General features: G+C 49.0%; 1 protein-coding gene across 2 annotated transcripts in view; it reads left to right on the plus strand.

Annotated features, from left to right (window-relative positions):
- LOC144503905 (integrin beta-2-like) overlaps window positions 1–22,656 on the plus strand; it is a 76,398-nt gene that overhangs the window by 25,509 nt on the left and 28,233 nt on the right. Inside the window, exons 2-6 of one of the 2 annotated variants that reach the window (XM_078228964.1) lie at window positions 7,693–7,759; window positions 13,259–13,344; window positions 16,689–16,884; window positions 21,997–22,167; window positions 22,306–22,547. In XM_078228964.1, the coding sequence (XP_078085090.1) occupies window positions 7,693–7,759; window positions 13,259–13,344; window positions 16,689–16,884; window positions 21,997–22,167; window positions 22,306–22,547 (762 nt within the window). The remainder of the gene's footprint in view (window positions 1–7,692; window positions 7,760–13,258; window positions 13,345–16,688; window positions 16,885–21,996; window positions 22,168–22,305; window positions 22,548–22,656) is intronic. The other variant, XM_078228965.1, reaches the window with a different exon arrangement.

A 22,656-nucleotide genomic window follows, 5' to 3' on the forward strand; every position in this document is an offset into this window, starting at 1 on the left:
CCCGACCGTCCTCAACTGCTTCATCAATGACCTTCCCTCCGTCATGAGGTCAGACGTGGGGATGTTTGGCGATAATTGCACAATGTTCAGCACCATTCGCAATCTCGAGACTGAAGCATCCCGTGTCCAAATGCAGCAAGACCTGGACAATGTCCAGGCTTGGGCTGACAAGTGGCAAGTAAAGTTCGCGCCTCTCAAGTGCCAGGTAATGACAATGATTCCATGATCTGAGACACTGGATAATTTAGTTGCTTTTCATAGAATCCCAACAGTGCGAAGGAGGCCATTCGGCCCATCGAGCCTGAGCAAACAACAATCCCACCCAGGCTCTATCCCCGTAAGCCCACGCATTTACTCTGCTAATGCCCCTGACACTAAGGGGCAATTTAGCATGGCCAATCCACCTGACCCGCAGATCTTTGGATACTTAGGGGCAATTTAGCATGGCCAATTCACCTAACCTAAATATCTTTGGACACTAAGGGGCAACTTAGGTGATGCATCTTGGTAGATTGAACCAGGGCAGGACTTACTCAGTTAATGGTAGGGCGTTGGGGAGAGTTACAGAGCAAAGGGATTGAGGGGTACAGGTTCATAGCTCCTTGAAAGTGGAGTCACAGGTGGACAGAGTGGTGAAGAAGGCATTCAGCATGCTTGGTTTCATTGGTCAGAACATTGAATACAGGAGTTGGGACGTCTTGTTGAAGTTGTACAAGACATTGGTAAGGCCACACTTGGAATACTGTGTACAGTTCTGGTCACCCTATTATAGAAAGGATATTATTAAACTAGAAAGAGTGTAGAAGAGATTTACTAGGATGTTACCGGGACTTGATGGTTTGAGTTAGAAGGAGAGGCTGGATAGACTGGGACTTTTTTCTCTGGAGCGCAGAAGGCTGAGGGGTGATCTTATAGAGGTCTATAAAATAATGAGGGGCATAGATAAGTCAATATCTTTTCCCAAAGGTAGGGGGGGTCTAAAACGAGAGGGCATAGGTTTAAGGTGAGAGGGAAGAGATACAAAAATGTCCAGAAGGGCAATTTTCTCACACAGAGGGTGGTGAGTGTCTGGAACAAGCTGCCAGATGGAGTAGTAGAGGCGGGTACAATTTTGTCTTTTAAAAAGCGTTTAGACAGTTACATGGGTACGATGGGTATAGAGGGATATGGGCCAAATGCGGGCAATTGGGACTAGCTTAGGGGTTTAAAAAAAAGGGGCAGCATGGACAAGTTGGGCCGAAGGGCCTGTTTCCATGCTGGAAACCTCTATGACTCTATAACTTAGCATGGCCAATACATTTAACCAGCACGTCTTTCGGACTGTGGGAGGAAACCGGAGCACCCGGCGGAAACCCAGACAGACACAGGGAGAACGTGCAGACTCCGCACAGACAGTGACCCAAGCCGGGAATTGAACCTGGGTCCCTGGCACTGAGAGGCAGCAGTGCTAACCACTGTGCCACCTCTAGAAACGTATCAACCCTTGCTTTGGACAATGTTCAATGCTTGAGCTTCCACAATCCCTCCAAAGGTTCCCAGCCTCTGAATCAAGAAATTCCTCCTCATCTAGATCCTGAATGGCCGACCTCACATTCTGAGACTGTGTCCCTGGTTCTAGATATGCCCCCGCCACTCAAGTGGATAGAGCTGTGAAGAAGGCCTATAGTGTGTTAGCGTTTATTAACAGGGGGTTTGAGTTTAAGAGCTGTGGGGTTATGCTGCAACTGTACAGGACCTTGGTGAGACCACATTTGGAATATTGCGTGCAGTTCTGGTCACCTCACTATAAGAAGGATGTGGAAGCACTGGAAAGAGTGCAGAGGAGATTTACCAGGATGCTGCCTGGTTTGGGGGGTTGGTCTTATGAGGAAAGGTTGAGGGAGCTAGGGCTTTTCTCTTTAGAGCAGAGGAGGATGAGAGGTGACTTAATAGAGGTTTATAAAATGATGAAGGGGATAGATAGAGTGGACGTTCAGAGACTATTTCCTCAGGTGAATGTAGCTGTTACTAGGGGGCATAACTATAAGGTTCATGGTGGGAGATATAGGAAGGATGTCCGAGGTAGGTTCTTTACTCAGAGAGTGGTTGGAGTGTGGAATGGACTGCCTGCTGTGATAGTGGAGTCAGACACTTTAGGAAACTTCAAGTGGTTATTAGATAGGCACATGGAGCACACCAGAATGATAGGGAGTGGGATAGCTTGATCTTGGTTTCGGACAAAGCTCGGCACAACATCGAGGGCCGAAGGGCCTGTACTGTTCTATGTTCTATGTCCCCCGTCAAACCAGGGGAAACAGTGTTCCTGCAGCAAGCCTGTCGAGGCCTGGAGGATTTTGTCACACTTCAGTGAGATCACCTCTCATTCTTCAAAATTCTAGAGACTGCGGGTCCAGCCTCTCCAATCTCTCCTCATAGGACATCTCAGGTTTCAGTCTGGTGGACCTGCATTGTGCTCCCTCTATGACAAGTAGATCCTTCCTTAGGTAAGGAGACCTGCAGCATGGTGGTACAGTGGTTAGCATGGCTGCCTCACAGCGCTAGAGACCCGGGATCGATTCCCGGGCTCGGGTGCCTGTCTGTGCGGAGTCTGCACATTCTCCCCGTGTCTGTGTGGGTTTCCTCCGGGTGCTCCTGTTTCCTCCCACACTCCAAAGATGTGCAGGTTAGGGGGATTGGCCGTGCTAAACTGCCCCTTAGTGTCCGGCAGATTAGCAGGGTAAACACGTGGGGTTACAGGGATAGGGCATGAGTGGGATTGTGGTTGGCGCAGGCTCGATGGGCCGAATGGCCTCCTTCTGCACTGTCTGGATTCTATGAAACTTAAAAATATGAACGTAAATGAGATGTAGGAGCAAAGGAATCAGACAAATGAAAATCCAGGGTCAGTAAGAACCTGACAAATGCAAACCAATCACTCGGGTCTAGATCCAAAAGTAGAGAAATTATCCTCGACTTAAGTTAAACCTTGGTCGGACCACGCTGGGAGTTCTAATATTTTTCATTCATCTTATGGGACATGGGCATTGCTGGTGGGGTCCAGTATTTTTTTGCCCATCCCTAATTGCCCCCTGTGAGGGGACTGGTGAGCCGCTGCCTTGAACCCTGCAGTCCGTTTGGTGTAGGTACACCCACACTGCTGTTAGGGAGGGAGTTCCAGAATCTTGACCCAGCCTCAGGGAAGGGACGGCCGATATGTTTCCAAGGCAGCTTGGTGAGTGACTATATTCTCAAAAGGATGTGGAGTGCAGAGAAGATTTACAAAGATGAGCACGAGAGATGTATGTGTATATCTATCAGGAAAGGATTGACAGGCTGGGCTTGTAAAGGGGAAGACGAGGGGGTGACTTGATGGAACTCTTGAACATTACATGAAGTTTGGATCGGTTGGACGCACAACGGGCCCGATTTTACCATTTGGAGTCTACGGGCCGGATCCGGGCGTAATGCAGATCTGAGCCCGGAATCCTCTTTCCAGCGCGCCCACGCGCTTTTTGCCGGCTCCGGTCCGATCCGTGCAGTGGGCGGGGCTTAGCGCTGCCGGAACGATCGGAGCTCTGAACTGCGCATGCGCAGTTCGAAAAAAATCTGAAGCAGCGCGCCTGGGCGGGGTGAGAAAGAAAAGCAGAGAGATCGGCTCTCTGACACATGGAAGAGTTGGCAATAATTATACCTGCTCTTGTTAGAGAAAATATTGTTCTAACAATCTGATAACGCTATTAAACTCAAAGCTTTTGTCGAAAGATTACACTTGCAATAAATTTCAACTGTCTACTTTAGTCTCAGTAATGAATGTGAGCTGCTTGGGTTATTTTGGGCTGATTGTGTCTACTTGCAGGGCTCAAGTGAAAAATAAAATGTGCATTTCTGAGAATCTTCGACCACACAGAACAAAATACATTCAAATCATTTTGAGTGTCTGTTCATTCCTGTTGTCACAGAGACGTCTCCCCATCAACAGATTGTAAAATAAATATATATCAAACCCAGTACTTGTAGCATATATCCTGAAGCAACAGTTCTTTAGAAGAAATTTCTAGTCCCAGGAACATCTTGGATCGACTTAAACAGTGTCAGAAGTTTAATATTTTAGATCAAATGAATGTAATGGTAGTTTATGCAGAAAAATTAGTTTATTAACTTTCTAAAGTGTAACAATATTTTGAAAAGAGATGCTTTTTACTGTTAAAGCATAGGAATTAAAATATTCAAATGTTTCAATTCCTATCCTTTAACAGTAAAGATAATGAATGGTTTACGTCCTCCCCGCCCTCCGCAACCAGAGATCCATCCTCCCCCGCTCCTCCCCCCCTCCTCCTCCCCCCAACCAGAGATCCATCCTCCCCCGCTCCTCCCCCCTCCTCCTCCCCCCAACCAGAGATCCATCCTCCCCCGCTCCTCCCCCCCTCCACCCCCAACCAGAGATCCATCCTCCTCCCCTCCTCCCCCCTCCTCCTGCCCCCAACCAGAGATCCATCCTCCCCCCCTCCCCCCCAACCAGAGATCCATCCTCCCCCCTCCTCCTCCCCGCAACCAGAGATCCATCCTCCCCCCCCCTCCCCCCCCTCCGCCCCCCCCAGCCGGAGATCCAACCTCCCCCCTCCTCCCCCCCTCCCCCCCCAAACCAGAGATCCATCCTCCCTCTCTCCCCCCTCATCCCCCCCTCCTCCCCCCCAACCAGAGATCCATCCTCCCCCCCTCCTCCCCCCCCTCCTCCCCCCAACCAGAGATCCATCCCCCCCCCTCCTTCCCCCCTCCTCCCCCCCCCCAACCGGAGATCCAACCTCCCTCCTCCTCCCCCCCTCCCCCCCAACCAGAGATCCATCCTCCCTCTCTCCCCCTCATCCCCCCCTCCTCCCCCCCCAACCAGAGATCCATCCTCCCCCCCTCCTCCCCCCTCCTCCCCCCAACCAGAGATCCATCCCCCCCCCTCCTTCCCCCCTCCTCCCCCCCCCCAACCGGAGATCCAACCTCCCTCCTCCTCCCCCCCTCCCCCCCAACCAGAGATCCATCCTCCCTCTCTCCCCCTCATCCCCCCCTCCTCCCCCCCCAACCAGAGATCCATCCTCCCCCCCTCCTCCCCCCTCCTCCCCCCTCCTCCTCCCCCCAACCAGAGATCCATCCTCCTCCCGTCCTCCCCGCCCCCCCAACCAGAGATCCATCCTTCCCCCTGCCTCCCCCCTCCTCCCCCCATCTCCCCCCCAACCAGAGATCCATCCTTCCCCCCACCTCCCCCCTCCTTCCCCCCTCCTCCCCCCCAACCAGAGATCCATCCTCCCCCCCTCCTCCTCCCCAACCAGAGATCCATCCTTCCCCCCGCCTCCCCCCTCCTCCCCCCCTCCTCCCCCCCAACCAGAGATCCATCCTTCCCCCAACCAGAGATCCATCCTCCCCCCCTCCTCCTCCCCAACCAGAGATCCATCCTTCCCCCCGCCTCCCCCCTCCTCCCCCCCAACCAGAGATCCATCCTCCCCCCCTCCTCCCCCCTCCTCCTCCCCAACACACTCGCAGAGCTGCCACCGACCCGGGATGGCGGAATGGCTGCGACTACAAGACACCCGTAAATACCGGAGAGCTTTCGGACACCACGCACCTACCTCCTCGCCAACCCTCACTGAGGAAGCGCCGGCTTCCGACTTTTATTTAGCAGGTCGCTAAAAACGCGGATCCGGATCGGCCCGCGCGGTGGTAAAGTGGGATTTGGTGGTAGAGTTGGGCGGGCGGTTCATTAAATCGATTTAAATGCATGCAAATGCATTTAAATCGTCGGGCCGCCCGATTCGGGCGCGGACCGGATCTGCGCCCGAATCGGGTGTCGGTAAAGCTACGATCTGCTCGGATTCGGGTGCAGATCGCGTTAAAGGCCCCACACCCGAATTTACCGCGATTTTGCGCCCGAAAACAGGCACGAATCTTTGGTAAAATCGGGCCCAACATGTTCTTACGAGCTTTGCTGAAAGGCCGTACAGACTGGAAATGTTAACTGTTTGGGCGGCACAGTGGTTAGCACTACTGCCTCACAGCGCCAGGACCCGGGTTCGATTCCCAGCTTGGGTCACTGTCTGTGCGGAGTCTGCGCGTTCTCCCCGTGTCTGCATGGGTTTCCTCTGGGTGCTCTGGTTTCCTCCCACAGTCCGAAAGACATGTTGATTAGGGTGCATTGGCCATGCTAAATTCTCCCTCAGTGTACCCGAACAGGCGCCGGAGTGTGTAGACTGGGGGATTTCCACAGTAACTTAATTTACAGTGTTAATGTAAGCCTACTTGTGACAATAATTTTTTTTAAACTTTAAACTGTTTCTCTTTCCACACACATTATCAGACTTGTTGAGTTTTTCCAGCATTTTCTGTTTTATTTCAGCTTTTCAGCAAGTATTTTGCTTTTATTTTACTGTTTGTTCTGAAGCGGAAAGTGAGACACTATATCTATATATAACCCAGAAATCAAATAGTGAATTCCAGAGAATCTTCAATACACAGAGGACGGTGAGAGTGACTACCAGAGAAAGCCATAGAGGTCAACAGTTCAGATGGATCCAAGGAGAAGTTTTTTTTATACTTTTCCAATTCAATCAAATCAAATCCAATTCAGAGTCTCAACAAGTTGAGATATTTCAGATCCAGGCTGACAAGACAGGGCGAGTGACCAAAATCACCCTGTCCTGGGCCTGATCTACATGAGCCAAGCTGATTGGAGAAGGGGGAGGTTCCTCCTCCAAGACTTGAGCTCATCTGCATCTTAGCCAAAAGGCCGAGATGCCGCTTTTAAAAATTGCTTCATATGAAACATATGAAGCTTCAATGTAACCTAATGACCTCAACCAAGTGCAGCATCCAATCCATACTACACTTGATCTTAGCCAAAAGGCCGGGGATCCAAGGGGAAGTTTGTGAGCCAGAAGGAAATGGAGGACTTACGTTAGTCATGTTAAGTGAGGCAGGGTGAGAGGAAGCACAGCACAAACGTCAGGGATTGGATGGGCTGAATGGCCTGTTTCAATGCTGTAAATTCGACGTCACTCTGTGTCTGTAGAGGTTTGGCAACAATTTTGCAATGTGTTAGGTTGAGGGGTCACTAATTTTTTGAAGTGTATAGTTCCTCAGGGTGCATTGCCAGGAGGAACTCACTCAAATTATGAGGAGACAGAATTTCAGTCACTAACCAGTGCTGGATTGTGCCATGATTTCAGAGAGGAAGTGTGGTACTGGAGGAAGTGTCGAAAGGGAACCATAATGTTGACTCATACTCCGGCATCGTGGACTCTCAATTGCCCTCCCTGTAACCCCACAAATTTATCCTGCTAATCCCCCTGACACTAAGGGGCAATTTACCATGGCCAATCAACCTAACCCGCACATCTTTGGACACTAAGGGGCAATTTAGTCGAATGGGCTCTTTTTGCACTGTAGGGATCTTAATGTCTTGTACAACTTCAACAGGGCGTCCCAAGCCCTGTATGGGGCTAACTTTCAACTGCCCTCCAAGGGCAACTAGGGATGGGCAATAAATGCTGGTCCAGCCAGAGACGCCCAGGTGCCACAAATGAATAAAAATAATGTAAAATTGGGGGTGTTGTGGTGAACAATACTGAACAAGCTGGAAGTTGGGGTGTGTTAATGAACGAGTGAGCTTCACGTTCAGCATTCAGACTCAAATTGGAGATTGTGATCTGGATCTATTCTTTTTTTTCAAAGCAGGAAATGGCCAAGTGGTTCTTCTTCAAGCTGGCGTTCGTCTCTGTGTTGGGAACAGGACTGGCGGGTGAGTGAATACGAGCTTAAATGCACCTGGAAAGGTAACACAGAAAGAAAGGGAGATATTGCCCTTCATAACCACGGGTCCTTCCAAAAATGCTTTGCAGTCTTTTTGAAGACTGCTCACTGGATCTGGGAGGTCTTACTGGGTATATTGGGTCCCTAAACTACAGGCTCTGGGTTTGATTCTCAGTCTATGGGGCGGCATGGTGGCACAGTGGTTAGCACTGCTGCCTCACAGCGCCAACCTTGGGTGACTGTGCACATTCTCCCCGTGCCTGCGTGGGTTAAATGTGTAGGTTAAGTGGATTGGCCATGGTAAATTGCCCCCTAGTGTCCAGAGATGTGCAGGTTAGGGTGGATTAGCCATGCTAAATTGCTCCCTCGTGCCCCAAGATGTGTAGGTTAGGTGGATTGGCCATGCTAAATTGTCCCTTAGTGTCCAAAGATGTGCGGGTTAGGTGGATTGGCCATGCTAAATTGTCCCTTAGTGTCCAAATATGTCCAGGTTAGGTGGATTGGCCATGCTAAATATGTAGGGTTACGGGGGTAGGGTCAGGGAGAGGGCCTCGGTAAGATACTCTGTTGGAGAGTTGGTGCAGATCGATGGGCAGAATGGCCTCTTCTGCATGATAGTGATTCTATGATTCCTGCTGCCCACAAACTCCCAAATATTGCAATTGAGACCCTCACCCCCCACGTTGTTCCGCCATTTCACACACTCGATTATTTATTCTGGCTTTTTAGTTTATTTGCAAGTTTGATTTCTTTCTTTGCAATGGTTTGCACTGAACACTGGACGGAATTATAAACATCCACTGCCTCAAAAGACACAAACCACAAATTTGTCAGAAAGCCAGAACTCCTTTCCCACTCCAACCAAATCCCCTTCTCTCGGCCTCGGTTCACCTTGTTGGTCACCGCTCTGTGAGCCTAGCTACTGTTCCCTTTTATACACTTCTACACCCAGCTCACCATTGCTCACATTGCAACCCGCTCACACACACAACGGGGCGGCACGGTGGCACAGTGGTTAGCACTGCTGCCTCACAGCACCAAGGACCCGGGTTCGATTCCCGGCTTGGGTCACTGTCTGTGTGGAGTCTGCACGTTCTCCCCGTGTCTGCGTGGGTTTCCTCCGGGTGCTCCGGTTCCCTCCCACATTCTGAAAGATGTGCTGGTTAGGGTGCATTGACCCGAACAAGCGCCGGAGTGTGGCGACTAGGGGAATTTCACAGTAACTTCATTGCAGTGTTAATGTAAGCCTTACTTGTGACACTAATAAATAAAATAAACTAATCACTGTCACGGATGGGCCGGTTCTGCTAACAGATTAGTAGGGTTCTTTTTCATGTTTTTATACCTCAAAGTCGCATTCAAAACAGCAAATAAAATTTGGAAACAGAACCACTTTCACCACATTCTCAACATTAAAGCTTCGTAGGTTGAGTGGCTGTAATAAGTCTTCGGAAGCAGAAGTCCCTTCACCAGAATATTTACAATTCTAACAGCAGTACACAGAGTGCTATCAGTCAACAGTCTACCCTCGGGGGTGCCAGAGGAACTGACACGCCCGGCTAAATACAAGGAAAAGACTCCCTGATTGGCTCATCAATTGACTCCTTAATCAGGGAGTTCATACTCCAATAGCCAAACTCAATGGCCTGATTGACAGTGGCCATGCAAATTTGCCCCTTAGTGACAGGGGAATTAGCGGGCTAAATACATGGGGTTATGGGGATAGGGCCTGGGTGGGTCAGTGCAGGCTTGATGGGCTGAATGGCCTCCTTCTGCACGGTAGGGATTCTATGATTCGATCTTCATTCACTGTGGGCAAACACTTTATTTCAGATTTCTAACATTTCTTTACCCTGGGTCTTTTTAAAAACGTATTCTTTCATGGGACATGGGCGTCGCTGGCTGGCCCAGCATTTATTGCCCATCCCTAGTTGCCTGAGGGCAGTTGAGAGTCAACCACATTGCTGTGGTTCTGGAGTCACATGTAGGCCAGACCAGGTAAGGACAGCAGATTTCCTTCCCTAAAGGACATTAATGAACCAGATGGGTTTTTCCAACAATGGTTTCATCAGTAGATTCTTAATTCCAGATAATTTTTATTGAATTCAAATTCCACCATCTGCCGTGGCGGGATTCGAACCCGGGTCCCCAGAGCATTAGCTGAGTTTCTGGATTAATAATCCAGTGATAATACCACTAGACCATTGCCTCCCCGTTTCTAAGATTAGCTTTTCAATTCCTGTTTTAATCATTGAATTTGAACTGCACCAGTTGCTGTGATGGGATGTGAACCCAAATTCCCAGCTGGGCCTCTGGATCACCAGTCACGTGATATCATCTCTACGCCACTGAGTCCCCTGTACCGTTTGCCTTCTGTCCTCTTGTTATCCTCTCTCCTTTCCCTGTTTGCGTCACTCTCTACTTCCTGTGTTTCTTTATTCTCCACCTTATTCCTCTTGAGTCTCTTTATTCCTCCCTTTACCTTGGGAAGCACGGTGGCACAGTGGTTAGCACTGCTGTCCCACCGCGCAAGGGACCCGGGTTCAATACCGGCCTCGGGATGACTGTATATGTGGAGTCTACACGTTCTCCCCGTGTCTGCGTGGGTTTCCTCCGGGTGCTCCGGTTTCCTCCCACACTCCAAAGATGTGTAAGTTAGTGGGATTGGCCATGCTAAATTGCCCCTTAGTGTCACAAGATGTGCAGGTTAGGGGGATTAGTGGCGTAAATACTTGGGGTATGGGGAAAAGGTCTGGGTGGGATTGCCCCTTAGTGGTGGGGGAATTACGTGGGGTTATGGGATAGGGTCTGGGTGGGATTGTTGTCGGTGCAGACTCGATGGGCCAAATGGCCTCCTTCTGCACTGTAGGAATTCTATGATAACCTATTCCCCCTCACATCTGTCTCACTGGTTCCTTCACTCGTTGGCCGGAACTTGCCGGCCAGTCCCGCCGACGGCACTCTCCCCGCCGCGGGTTTCACCGTGGACGCACCGACGGGAATCCCCGTTGACAATGGGCGGGACCAGAAGATCCTGCCTTCGGCTGCCTCCCGGTGTGGTGAAACGCGTGGCGGGTTGCGTGGAAAATCCCACCCGTTGTTTCCCGGTTGACATATTTTGCATCAAGTCTCTGCTTGGGCTGTTTGAGAGTTGCCCATTTTTCAGCCAAGTTAAAACAAAGTATCCTGTGTCTCTGCTGTGATCTATATTTGCTCCATTTGGCCTTATAAGTCTATGAAGCTGTTTGTGCTTCCCATTTGTCTTTCCCCATCCCTCTTACATAACCTTCTCGGCAGAACATTTCCTTCCTCATTCTTACTTACCTTCCTGTTAACTGTATATATATCTATACTGCTCATCTCAACCACACCACATTGAGTCTCGAGATTTCCTGCACAAAAAGAGGCCCTTTGGCCCATCGTGTCTATGCTGGCCATCAAGTAGCTATCTATTCAAATCTCCATTCTCCATCATTTGGTCCATAGCCTTGTCATCATCATATCATAGAATCCCTACAGTGTCGAAGGAGGCCCTTTGGCCCATCGAGTCTGCAGTGACCCTCTGACAGAATATCTTACCAGGTCCTCTGTCCCGCCTTCTCCCCGAAAGCACACACACTTACCATGGCTAATCCAGGGGCACCATGGTGGCAAAGTGGTTAGCTGCCTCACAGCGCCAGGGACCCGGGTTCAATTCCCGGCTTGGGTCACTGTCTGTGCGGAGTCTGCACGTTCTCTCCCCATGTCCGCGTGGGTTTCCTCCGGATGCTCCGGATTCCTCCCACACTCCAAAAGACATGTTGGTTAGGGTGCATTGGCCGTGCTAAATTCTCCCTCAGTGTTACCCGAACAGGCGCCGGAGTGTGGCGATTAGGGGATTTTCACAGTAACTTCATTGCAGTGTTAATGTAAGCCGACTTGTGACACTAATAAATAAACTTAACTTATCTAACCTGCACATCTTTGGACTGTGGGAGGAAACTGGAGCACCCGGAGGAAACCCACGCAGACACGGGGAGAATGTGCAAACTCCACACAGACCGAGAATTGAACCCGCGTCCCTGGTGCTGGGAGGCAGCAGTGCCAACCACTGTGCCACCGTGTATGCCACGGCTCATCAAATTGCTTCTTATATGTTGTGAGGACTGGCTAACTAAGGGAAGCAGAGTCAAGATAAATGGGTCACTTTCAGGTTGGCAAACTTGAGATAAAGAGGGCATTTTTAATTGTCAGCTTTAACTGGTAGAATGCCACAGTGATCAGTGCTAGTACCACAGTCGTTTACAATCTGTATTAATAATGGGCGGCACGGTGGCACAGTGGTTAGCACTGCTGCCTCACAGCGCCAGGGACCCAGGTTCAATTCCCGGCTTGGGTCACTGTCTGTGCGGAGTCTGCATGTTCTCCCCGTGTCTGCGTGGGTTTCCTCCGGGTGCTCCGGTTTGCTCCTGCAGTCCAAAGGTAAAGTAAAGTTTATTAGTCACAAGTAGGCTCACATTAACACTGCAATGAGGTTACTGTGAAATTCCCCTAGTCGCCACACTCCGGCACCAGTTCGGGTCAATTCACCTAACCAGATGTGCGGGTTAGGTGTCTTGGCCATGCTAAACTGCCCCTTAGTGTCAGGGGGACTAGCTCGGGTAAATGCCTCAGTGGGATGGTGGTCAGTGCAGGCTCGATGGGCTGAATGGCCTCCTTCTGCACTGTAGAGATTCTATGATAATGATGTGGGTAGTGGGACCAATAAACTCTCTCGATTAAAAGAAGTTATTTATCTGGGTTTTGGCTTCACCAACCGGCTTGGATCGTGTCAATGGATCTTCCTGGCCAATGGTTATCCTCCAACCAATCTCACCAAAACAGAACGTCAGCTCATTATCTCTTCACTGGGTGGGAGTTTGCTGTCCAAACGTTGGCTGCCATTTTTCCTGCAGCAAAGTGACCAAATTTCAAATCAAGCACTTCACTGGCCATAATATTGCAAGGAAGGTTTTTAAGTGTTTACTTTATTAATGTCACAAGTAAGGCTTACATTAACACTGCAATGAAGTTAGTGTGAAAATCCCCTAGACGCCACACTCCGGCGCCTGTTCGGGTACACCGAGGGAGAATTTAGCACGGCCAATGCACCCTAACCAGCACGTCTTCCGGACTGTGGGAGGAAACCGGAGCATAGACGAAACTCTGACGAAGGGTCTTCCAGACTCGAAACGTTGGCTCTATTCTCTCCCCACAGATGCTGTCAGACCTGCCGAGATTTTCCAGCATTTTCTGTTTTTTGTGGCCAAGGGATCCGAGTCTCTGCCACGAATGGAAACATCTTCCCCGTGCCCACTCTATCCAGGCCTTTCAGTACTCTCTTATGATGATAGACCGCGAACGTGGCGCTATGTAGTTTTGATGTGCCAATTATCTCCTTTTCTACCTGTGACCTTCATAATCATAATCGTTGTAACAGTAAATGAACCAATTTTCTATTTTGTTTTAGATATTGCCTGCAATCCCACACACGCAGAAGCGACTTGCGAGGACTGTATTAACTTGGGTCCAAACTGCGCCTGGTGTAAGGCACTGGTAAGCCTCATTCTGTACAGTGGCACCATTCGCAATGTCGAGCACAGTGCCCACATCTGAAATTACACTCGGGCTCACCAGTAACCGAACCAAATCCTTCAGAGTGGGACTGCTGGCAGCAGATATGAGGGAGCCAGTTTGATTTGATTCGATTTATTATTGTTACGTGTATCAGCATACAGTGAAAAGTATTGTTTCTTGCGCGCTATACAGGCAAAGCATACCGTTCATAGAGAAGGAAAGGAGAGAGTGCAGAATGTAGAGTTACAGTCATAGCTAGGGTGTAGAGAAAGATCAACTTAATACGAGGTAGGTCCATTCAAAAGTCTGACGGCAGCAGGGAAGAAGCTGTTCTTGAGTCGGTCGGTACGTGACCTCAGACTTTTGTATCTTTTTCCCGATGGAAGAGGTGGAAGAGAGAATGTCCGGGGTGCGTGGGGTCCTTAATTATGCTGGCTGCTTTTCCGAGGCAAGTGTAGACAGAGTCAATGGATGGGAGGCTGGTTTGCGTGATAGCTTGAGCTACATTCACGACCTTTTGTAGATCCTTGTGCAGAGCAGGAGCCATACCAAGCTGTGATACACCCGGAAAGAATGCTTTCTATGGTGCATCTGTAAAAATTGGTGTGAGTCTAAAATATTGGTGTAGATTATATCGGTGATAAATGGGATGTTGATTGAAATTAGTCTAGTTTGTGACGGAAGAGAGGATGAGATATATGTATGTTAATAATTCCTAAGGATATTCTTAGAGTTCAAATTTAGGGTTTGAGTCCCGTTCAAGGACTTCTGTGGTCTTAGGGAAAAGTGCATTCACATATCGGTGGCATGGTGGCACAATGGTTAGCACTGCTGCCTCACAGCACCAGGGACCTGGGTTCGATTCCCAGCTTGGGTCACTGTCAGTGTGGAGTCTGCACGTTCTCCCCGTGTCTGCGTGGGTTTCCTCCGGGTGCTCCGGTTTCCTCCCATAGTGCAAAGAGGTTCGGGTTGGCCAGGCTAAATTGCCCCTTAGTGTCGGGAGACGAGCTAGGCTAAATGCATGGGGTTATGGGGATAGGGCAGGGTGGGATTGTTGTTGGTGCAGACTCGATGGGCCGAACGGGCCCCCTTCTGCACTGTAGGGTTCTATAATACAGCTCACAGGATCATAGAATCCCTGCAGTGCAGAAGAGGCCATTTGGCCTCATCTTCCAGCTGGTCACCTTGCAGCTTTGGAACTCAATGTTGAGTTTGGCAGCTTTAAATTGTGACCTTTCTCCTCCATCTTCACCCCCGTTTTTTTAAATAGCCTATAGACATGTATTTCCTCATTGCTAGATACCCTCCCGCCCCTTCCCACACCCGGTCATCTGCTACATAGAATCATAGAATCCCTACAGTGCAGAAGGAGGCCATTTGGCCCATTGAGCCTGCACTGACCACAATCCCACCCAGGTCCTGTCCAATCCCTGTAACCCCATGTATTTGGCCTTCTAATCCCCCTGACACTAAGGGATAATTTAGCATGGCCAATCAACCGAACCCTCACATATTTGGACTGTGGGAAGAAACCGGAGCACCCGGAGGAAACCCACGCAGACATGGGGAGAACGTGCAAACTCCACATAGACACAGTCACCCAAGGCTGGAATTGAACCCAGGTCCCTGGCGCTGTGAGGCAACAGTGCTAACCAACGAGGCAACAGTGCTAACCAACCAACAATGAGAATCTTGTTGCAGTTTCTCCATTCTCCGTCCCTTCCGTTCTGACGAAGAGTCAAAGGACTTGAAACGTCAACTCTGTTTCTCTCTTGATGGGCGCTGGATGACTCTGTTCCTGCTAACAATCTGATTGGTTTGCCATTCTCGCCCCTCCTTCAACCCAGGGAACCTACTTGGGGATCTCTGAAGCATATGTGAGTGCATGGCCTCTCTGAGGGATCCTGTGTAAGCTTAGCCCTGTTTGCTACAGTCATAACAAAGACTTTGTTTTAAGATATTTCTCCCTCTGCACAATTACATTTAAATGCTAGACTGTAGGGGTTAACTAACTCTGCTCAGCTGACTAATTGTAGATAACCTGACTACATGTGGAATCATAAGGCATGATGGGTTAGCTAAAGATTGACTGCATTCCTGAAGGGTACACAATGCAGGCAAACAACAGTTTCCCATAGCAGCAGCTGCAAGGATTGTTTTCCTAGATGGAGACAGCCTGCGAAAAACACTTCCAATAATGGGATAAGGATTGAAATATGTTTTGGATTTTAGAATGTATGTGTTCAGTTCACGTTAAAGTTAAAATTCAGTTCAAGGCCTCCAATTTCGCTGTTTTGCTTCTGCCATGTTAACTTTTTAAGTTCTGTTCAATCAAAGAAAAACATTTTAAAACTGGTATCAGTGCTATCCCCTCGTCTATTCGAACGAATGAATGGACCTAACACTTTCTAAGCTCAAGGGACAGGCAGGCGGTGTCAGAGATCCTGGGTACCAGCAACCTCAGACACTTGACTTGAGTACAAACAGTACTAGACACCATGGATAATCCGATGTGAGGCCTTGTGCACAAGGGAAAAGCAGCCTGCAGTCGTCCTGCAAGGGTCTCTGAAGTTACAAACAAACAACTTGGTAATTATAGTCAATTACAGCAAATCAGAAAGAAGCAATTTTTTCAATCTTTCATTTGCAGACATATTCACCAATTAAATCCTGGCTTTTCATCCTTTCTCATTCGATGAAAAACTGACTGCTGCTAACCCTTCATTTGCATAGCATATCCCCATATCTCACCTTTGGTATTTGTTATGGAAAAATCTGGTCTTGCTCACCCTCTGGTGAAGGCGGAAATGATGTGGAGATGCCGGCGTTGGACTGGGGTGGGCACAGTAAGAAGTCTCACAACACCAGGTTAAAGTCCAACAGGTTTATTTGGTAGCAAATACCATAAGCTTTCGGAGCACAGCTCCTTCGTCAGATGGGGTGGATATCTGTTCTCCAACAGTGCACAGACACAGAAATCAAGTTACAGAATACTAATTAGATGGCAAATCTCTACAGCCAGCCAGGTCTTAAAGGTACAGATAATGTGGGTGGAGGGAGCATTCAACACAGGTTAAAGAGATGTGTATTGTCTCCAGACAGAGGCGGAAAAGCAGAATGTTATGGGGCCGATGCAGATGAAGATTAGCCTGTTCATGCTGAAATAACAGACACTGTCTCCTTTTGAAGGCCTGTAAGCTGATAAACATTTTCCACTACTGTACAGAGAAGGCATGAAACTTTAATTTGGACAGTTTAGCTTCCGCACAGTTTAGCTTCCAAACTATGATACTTCAATCTGAACATTTTAACTTCTCATGCAGAATTTCACCAAGGCTGGAGAATCGAATTCCGCACGCTGTGATTTGGTGGAGGCGCTGAAGCAACGAGGTTGCAAACACGTCGACATCATCAACCCGCGGAATACCATGGAGCTGCAGGTGGACAAGTCTCTCGTAAACTCCGGAGATAACGTGATCCAGATAAAACCACAGAGAGTTAAACTTTATCTTCGGCGAGGTAAACACACAAGCTGTGAAGCTATTGTCGTGTGGGGGGGTTTTGATTTGATTTGTTATTGTCACATGTATTAACATACAGTGAAAAGTATTGTTTCTTGCGCGCTGTACAGACAAAGCATACCGTTCATAGAGAAGGAAATGAGAGAGTGCAGAATGGGGTGTTACAGTCATAGCTAGGGTGTAGAGAAAGATAAAGCATTGTTAGAGAGTTTGGAAAAGGCATCTAGATAGATCCGTGAATAGGCCGGGAATAGAGGGATATGGAACACATAGAGACAAGAAAATATTAGATTCGAGAGGCATCTGTGTCAGCACAGACTTGGAGGGCCGAAGGGCCTGTTCCTGTGCTCTACTGTTCTTTGCTCTTTGTCACCAGACAAAGGGGTGGGATTTTCCAGTCACGCTCATCCCAAGATTGGAAAATCCCACCCAACACATGCTCTGTGTCCCGCCCGCCACAATTCCCGTGGTGAGTGGGACGGGAACATTCCACGTTAGCTTTCAATTTCCAGATTTTATTAAGTGAATTTAAATTCCACCAGCTGCCCCGGTGGGATTCGAACCCGTGTCTCTCAGAGAGTTAGTTTTAGAAGCATAGAATGAGAGTAAAAGATAGAATTAGAAGGTATGTTGGGCACAGCTTGCAAGAAGTCGCCCCACTCCGGCGTCAGATGCTGGCGCAGTAGTATTATCACTGGGCTAGTAATCCAGAGACCCCAGGCTAAACTCTCTGAGAGACATGAGTTCGAATCCCACCGGGGCAGCTGGTGGAATTTAAATTCACTTCATAAAATCTGGAAATTGAAAGCTAATGTGGAATGTTCCCGTCCCACTCACCACGGGAATTGTGGCAGGCGGGACACAGAGCATGTGTTGACCTTGGGTGGGATTTTCCAGTCTTGGGGTGAGCGTGGCTGGAAAATCCCAGCCCTTTGTCTGGTGACAAAGAATAGCTCAGCACAGGAACAGGCCCTTCGGCCCACCAAGTCTGTGCTGACACAGATGCCTCTCTAATCTAATATTTTCTTGCCTCTATGTGCTCCATATCCCTCTATTCCCGGCCTATTCATGGATCCATCCAGATGCCTCTTGAATGGTTGTTATAGAATCTGCTCCCACCACCTCCTCCGGCAGCGTGTTCCAGGCATTCACCGCCCTCTGTGTGAAAAACCTGCCCCTCACATCTCTATTAAACTTTCCCCCTCTCACTCTCAACCTATGCCCCCGGGTAATTGACCCTACGACCCTGGGAAAAAGACTCTGACTATCCGCTCTATCCAAGCCTGTCATAATCTTGTAAACCTCTATCAGGTCCCTCCTCAATCTCTGACCGTGAAACCATTGTCGGAAAAACCCATCTGGTTCACCAATGTCCCTTTAGGGAAGGAAATCTGCTGTCCTTACCCGGTCTGGCCTACATGTGACTCCAGAGCCACAGCAATGTGGTTGACTCCCAACTGCCCTCTGTAAAAACTGGATGGCACGGACAAGTTGGGCCGAAGGGCCTGTTTCCATGCTGTAAACCTCTATGACTCTAAATGACCGAGAGAGACACTCTCAGTTCAAGGGCAATTAGGGATAAGCAACAAATGCTGACCCAGCCAGTGATGCCCATGTCTCATGAAAGGATAAATAAAACAAAATAGTCAACAGGTCAGCAAGTTTCACATATTTATATTTATCACATTGCTGCACATTCGAAGTAAAATTCAACTCAATCAAGCCCTCACATGGAGCTAAAATAAGACTCAATATCTTTACAATCAGAATTTTGATGACACATTGCATAGGATGGCACGGTGGCACAGTGGTTAGCACTGCTGCCTCACAGCGCCAGGGACCCGGGTTCAATTCCAACCTTGGGTCACTGTCTGTGCGGAGTTTGCACGTTCTCCCCATGTCTGTGTGGGTTTCCTCCGGGTGCTTTGGTTTCCTCCCACAGTCCAAAGATGTGTGGGTTAGGTGGATTGGCCGTGCTAAATTGCCCCTTAGTGTCCAAAGATGTGCGGGTTAGGTGGATTGGCCATGGTAAATTGCCCCTTAGTGTCCAAAGATGTGCGGGTTAGGTGGATTGGCCATGCTAAATTGCCCCTTAGTGTCCAAAGATGTGCGGGTTAGGTGGATTGGCCATGCTAAATTGCCCCTTAGTGTCCAAAGATGTGCGGGTTAGGTGGATTGGCCATGCTAAATTGCCCCTTAGTGTCCAAAGATGTGCGGGTTAGGTGGATTGGCCATGCTAAATTGCCCCTTAGTGTCCAAAGATGTGCGGGTTAGGTGGATTGGCCATGCTAAATTGCCCCTTAGTGTCCAAAGATGTGCAGGTTAGATGGATTGGCCATTGGCTGAATGCGTGGTGTTACAGGGAAAGGAGCGGTCAGGGGGCGGTATTTGGGTTAGATGGTCAGATGCTCTTTCAGAGAGTAGGTGCAGATTTGTTGGGCTGAATGGCCTCCTCCTGCACTGTAGTGATTCTGTGGTGTGAATGGAGCTGAGCTTTCACACTGTGTGTGTGAGTGGGTAAAGGTGAGGTTAATTAAACTGAACATACGGACATTCCATTATGTTCATGTTTTCTTGTGCAATCTCGCCCTATGTCTCGGCAGGGAAGGGTGTCTGGCTGTTCCTTGTTACGCTTCGTCTGGCTCACCCTCCATATATCTCCCATCCAAAGCAACGCAGCTGGTTCCTTTCACAAGAATCTCAGTCTGTCAGCTGGTGGACTCAACACGAATGAGATCAGCTTCTATTAATGCACGCACTTATCCATCACCCGAACTTCCGGGATGAAATCATGCGTACATTTGATTTGATTTATTATTGTCGCATGTATTTATTATTCACCATAGAATCCCGACAGTGCAGAAGAAAGCCGTTCGGCCCATCGAGTCTGCATCGACCACAATCCCACCCAGGCCCTATTCCCATAACCCCACATATTTATCCGGTTAATCCCCCTGACACTAGGGTCAATTTGGCAAGGCCAACCAAAGGGTCGTGAGCGAAGCCCAATCCATCACTCAAACCAGCCTCCCATCCATTGACTCTGTCTACACTTCCCGCTGCCTCGGAAAAGCAGCCAGCATAATTAAGGACCCCACGCACCCCAGACATTCTCTCTTCCACCTTCTTCCGTCAGGCAAGAGATACAAAAGTCTGAGATCACGTACCCCCTCAAGAACAGCTTCTTCCCTGCTGCCATCAGACTTTTGAATGGACCTACCTCGCATTAAGTTGATCTTTCTCTACACCCTAGCTATGACTGTAACACTATATTCTGCACTCCCCTCTTTCCTTCTCCTCTATGTACTCTATGAATGGTATGAGTCATAGAAGCCCACAGCGCAGAAGGAGGCAATTTCACCCATCGGGTTTGCACCAAACACAATCCCACTCAGGCTCTATCCCCATAACCCCAAGTATTTACCCTACTAGTCCCCTTGACACTAAGGGGGCAATTTAGCATGGCCAATCAACCAAACCCGCACATCTTTGGACTGTGGGAGGAAACCGGAGCACCCGGAGGAAACCCACGCAGACACGAGGAGAATGTGCAGACTCCACACAGACAGTGACCCAAGCCGGGAATCAAACCCAGGTCCCTGGTGCTGTGAGGCAGCAGTGCTAACCACTGTGCCACCGTGCCGCCTATGATTCTACGATTCTATGTTGTGCCTGTATAGCGCGCAAGAAACAATACTTCTCACAGTATCCCAATACATGTGACAACAATAAATCAATTAACATTCAAGCTGCGAGCGTGTTGAGTTGTGGATGGAAAGGTTGCCAACAAACAGTCGGGATGGTATTTTGGGAGATGAACAATTAATCACACCTTTCGAGGAAGAGGTCCGATTATCAAGATCAATAAAACATATAAAACTCATCGGAGCACAGGAATTAGGAGCAGAAGTAGCCATTCAGCCCATCGAGCCTGCTCCGCCATTCAATCAGATCATGGCTGATCTCCCCCTGGTCTCAAATCCACCTCCCCACCCGTTCCCCATATCCCCTTATCCCTTTTTTAATTAGAAATATATCTCTCTCCTTCTTGAATCCATTCAATGATTCAGACTCCCCCGCGCGATGGGGCAGCGAGTTCCACACATTCTCCACCCTCTGCGAGAAGTAGCTCCTCCTCATCTCAGTTTTAAATCTACTGCTTCTCAGCCTATACCCTGTGGCCTCTTGTTCCAGATTGCCCCATAAGAGGAAACATTTGGTCCACATTTACTTTAGCAATCCCTTTTAGTATTTTATATACGTCAATCAGATCCTCTCTCATCCTTCTAAACTCCAGTGAGCACAAGCCCAAACTGTTTAATCCCTCCTCATCCATCAACCCCCTCATCCCCGGAATCAATCTGGGGAACCTCCTCTGAACTACCTCCAATGCCGCAACATCCTTCCTCAAATAAGGAGACCAGAACTGGACACAATATTCCAGATGTGGTCTCACCGACACCCTGTACATTTTTCATAGAATAATAGAATCCCTGCAGTGCAGAAGGAGGCCATTCGGCCCATCGAGTCTGCACTGACCCCTGACACTCGGGGGCAATTTAGCATGGCCAATCCCGCACATCTTTGGAGTGTGGGAGGAAACCGGAGCACCCGGAGGAAACCCACGCACCCACGCGATTCCGCACAGACAGTGACCCAAGCCGGGAATTGAACCCGGGTCCCTGGCGCTGTGAGGCAGCAGAGCTAACCACTGTGCCACCTTGCCGTCTAACTTATCCCACTTCGAGCTATGACATTAAAACAACAATAGATGGAAGACCTTTATACAGGAGTTGGAGGGAAGAGGTAAGTTGTAACCAAAAGCGAAAATGCTGGAAAATCTCAGCAGGTCTGGCAGCATCTTAAGGAGAGAAAAGAGCTGACGTTCCGAGTCTAGATGATCCGTTGTCGCAGTTTTGACAAAAGGTCACCTGGACTCGAAACATCAACTCTTTTCTCTCCTTCCAGATGCTGCCAGACCTGCTGAGATTTTCCAGCATTTTCTCTTTTGGTTTCAGATTCCAGCATCCGCAGTAATTTGCTTTTATTAAGAGTTAAGTTGTAGTTTCCCTTTCTGATTCCTTTTTAAATGTGGTGCCTTGTGTTTCAGGTAGTCCGCAGAAAATCGCGGTGAAGTTTAAGCGTGCAGAGGGTTACCCTGTTGATGTCTACTACCTCATGGATCTCTCCTACTCCATGAAGGACGATCTTGCCAATGTCAAGAGCCTGGGAGGGCAGCTCCTTCAAGCCCTGAAGAGTGTCACAAAATCCATCAAAATTGGTGAGCGCATCATTTGCCATGGTGCTGGTTGTCGATTTAATAAGGCTCAGCGGGCGGCGGGGGACAGTCTCGTAACTTTAAAATGTAGGTGGTTGTTTGCTGGGTCAGGTCATGACCTTTTTATTTGTCCGCCTGTAGGGTTTGGTTCCTTCGTGGACAAGACGGTGCTGCCTTTTGTCAACACCCACCCGGAGAAGATGAAAAACCCCTGTCCCAACAAAATTGAGGCCTGCCAGCCTCCCTTTGACTTCCGCAACGTCCTCAAACTGACGGACAATGCGGACATATTCAGGAAAGAAGTCGGCAAGCAATCCATTTCCGGAAACCTGGATCCTCCAGAGGCGGGGCTGGATGCCATGATGCAGGCCGCAGTGTGCGAGGTGAGGCCTTATTTTATTGACAAGATACAGAGAGGATAGTGCTTGGATAGGCCCCTTTTCTGAAGGGCCCCCGCGGCCAGCTCTGGAACGTTTGATCCCAGGGATTACC

The sequence above is a fragment of the Mustelus asterias genome, chromosome 14 (genome assembly GCF_964213995.1).
Source record: "Mustelus asterias chromosome 14, sMusAst1.hap1.1, whole genome shotgun sequence".
Taxonomy (NCBI): Eukaryota; Metazoa; Chordata; class Chondrichthyes; order Carcharhiniformes; family Triakidae; genus Mustelus; species Mustelus asterias.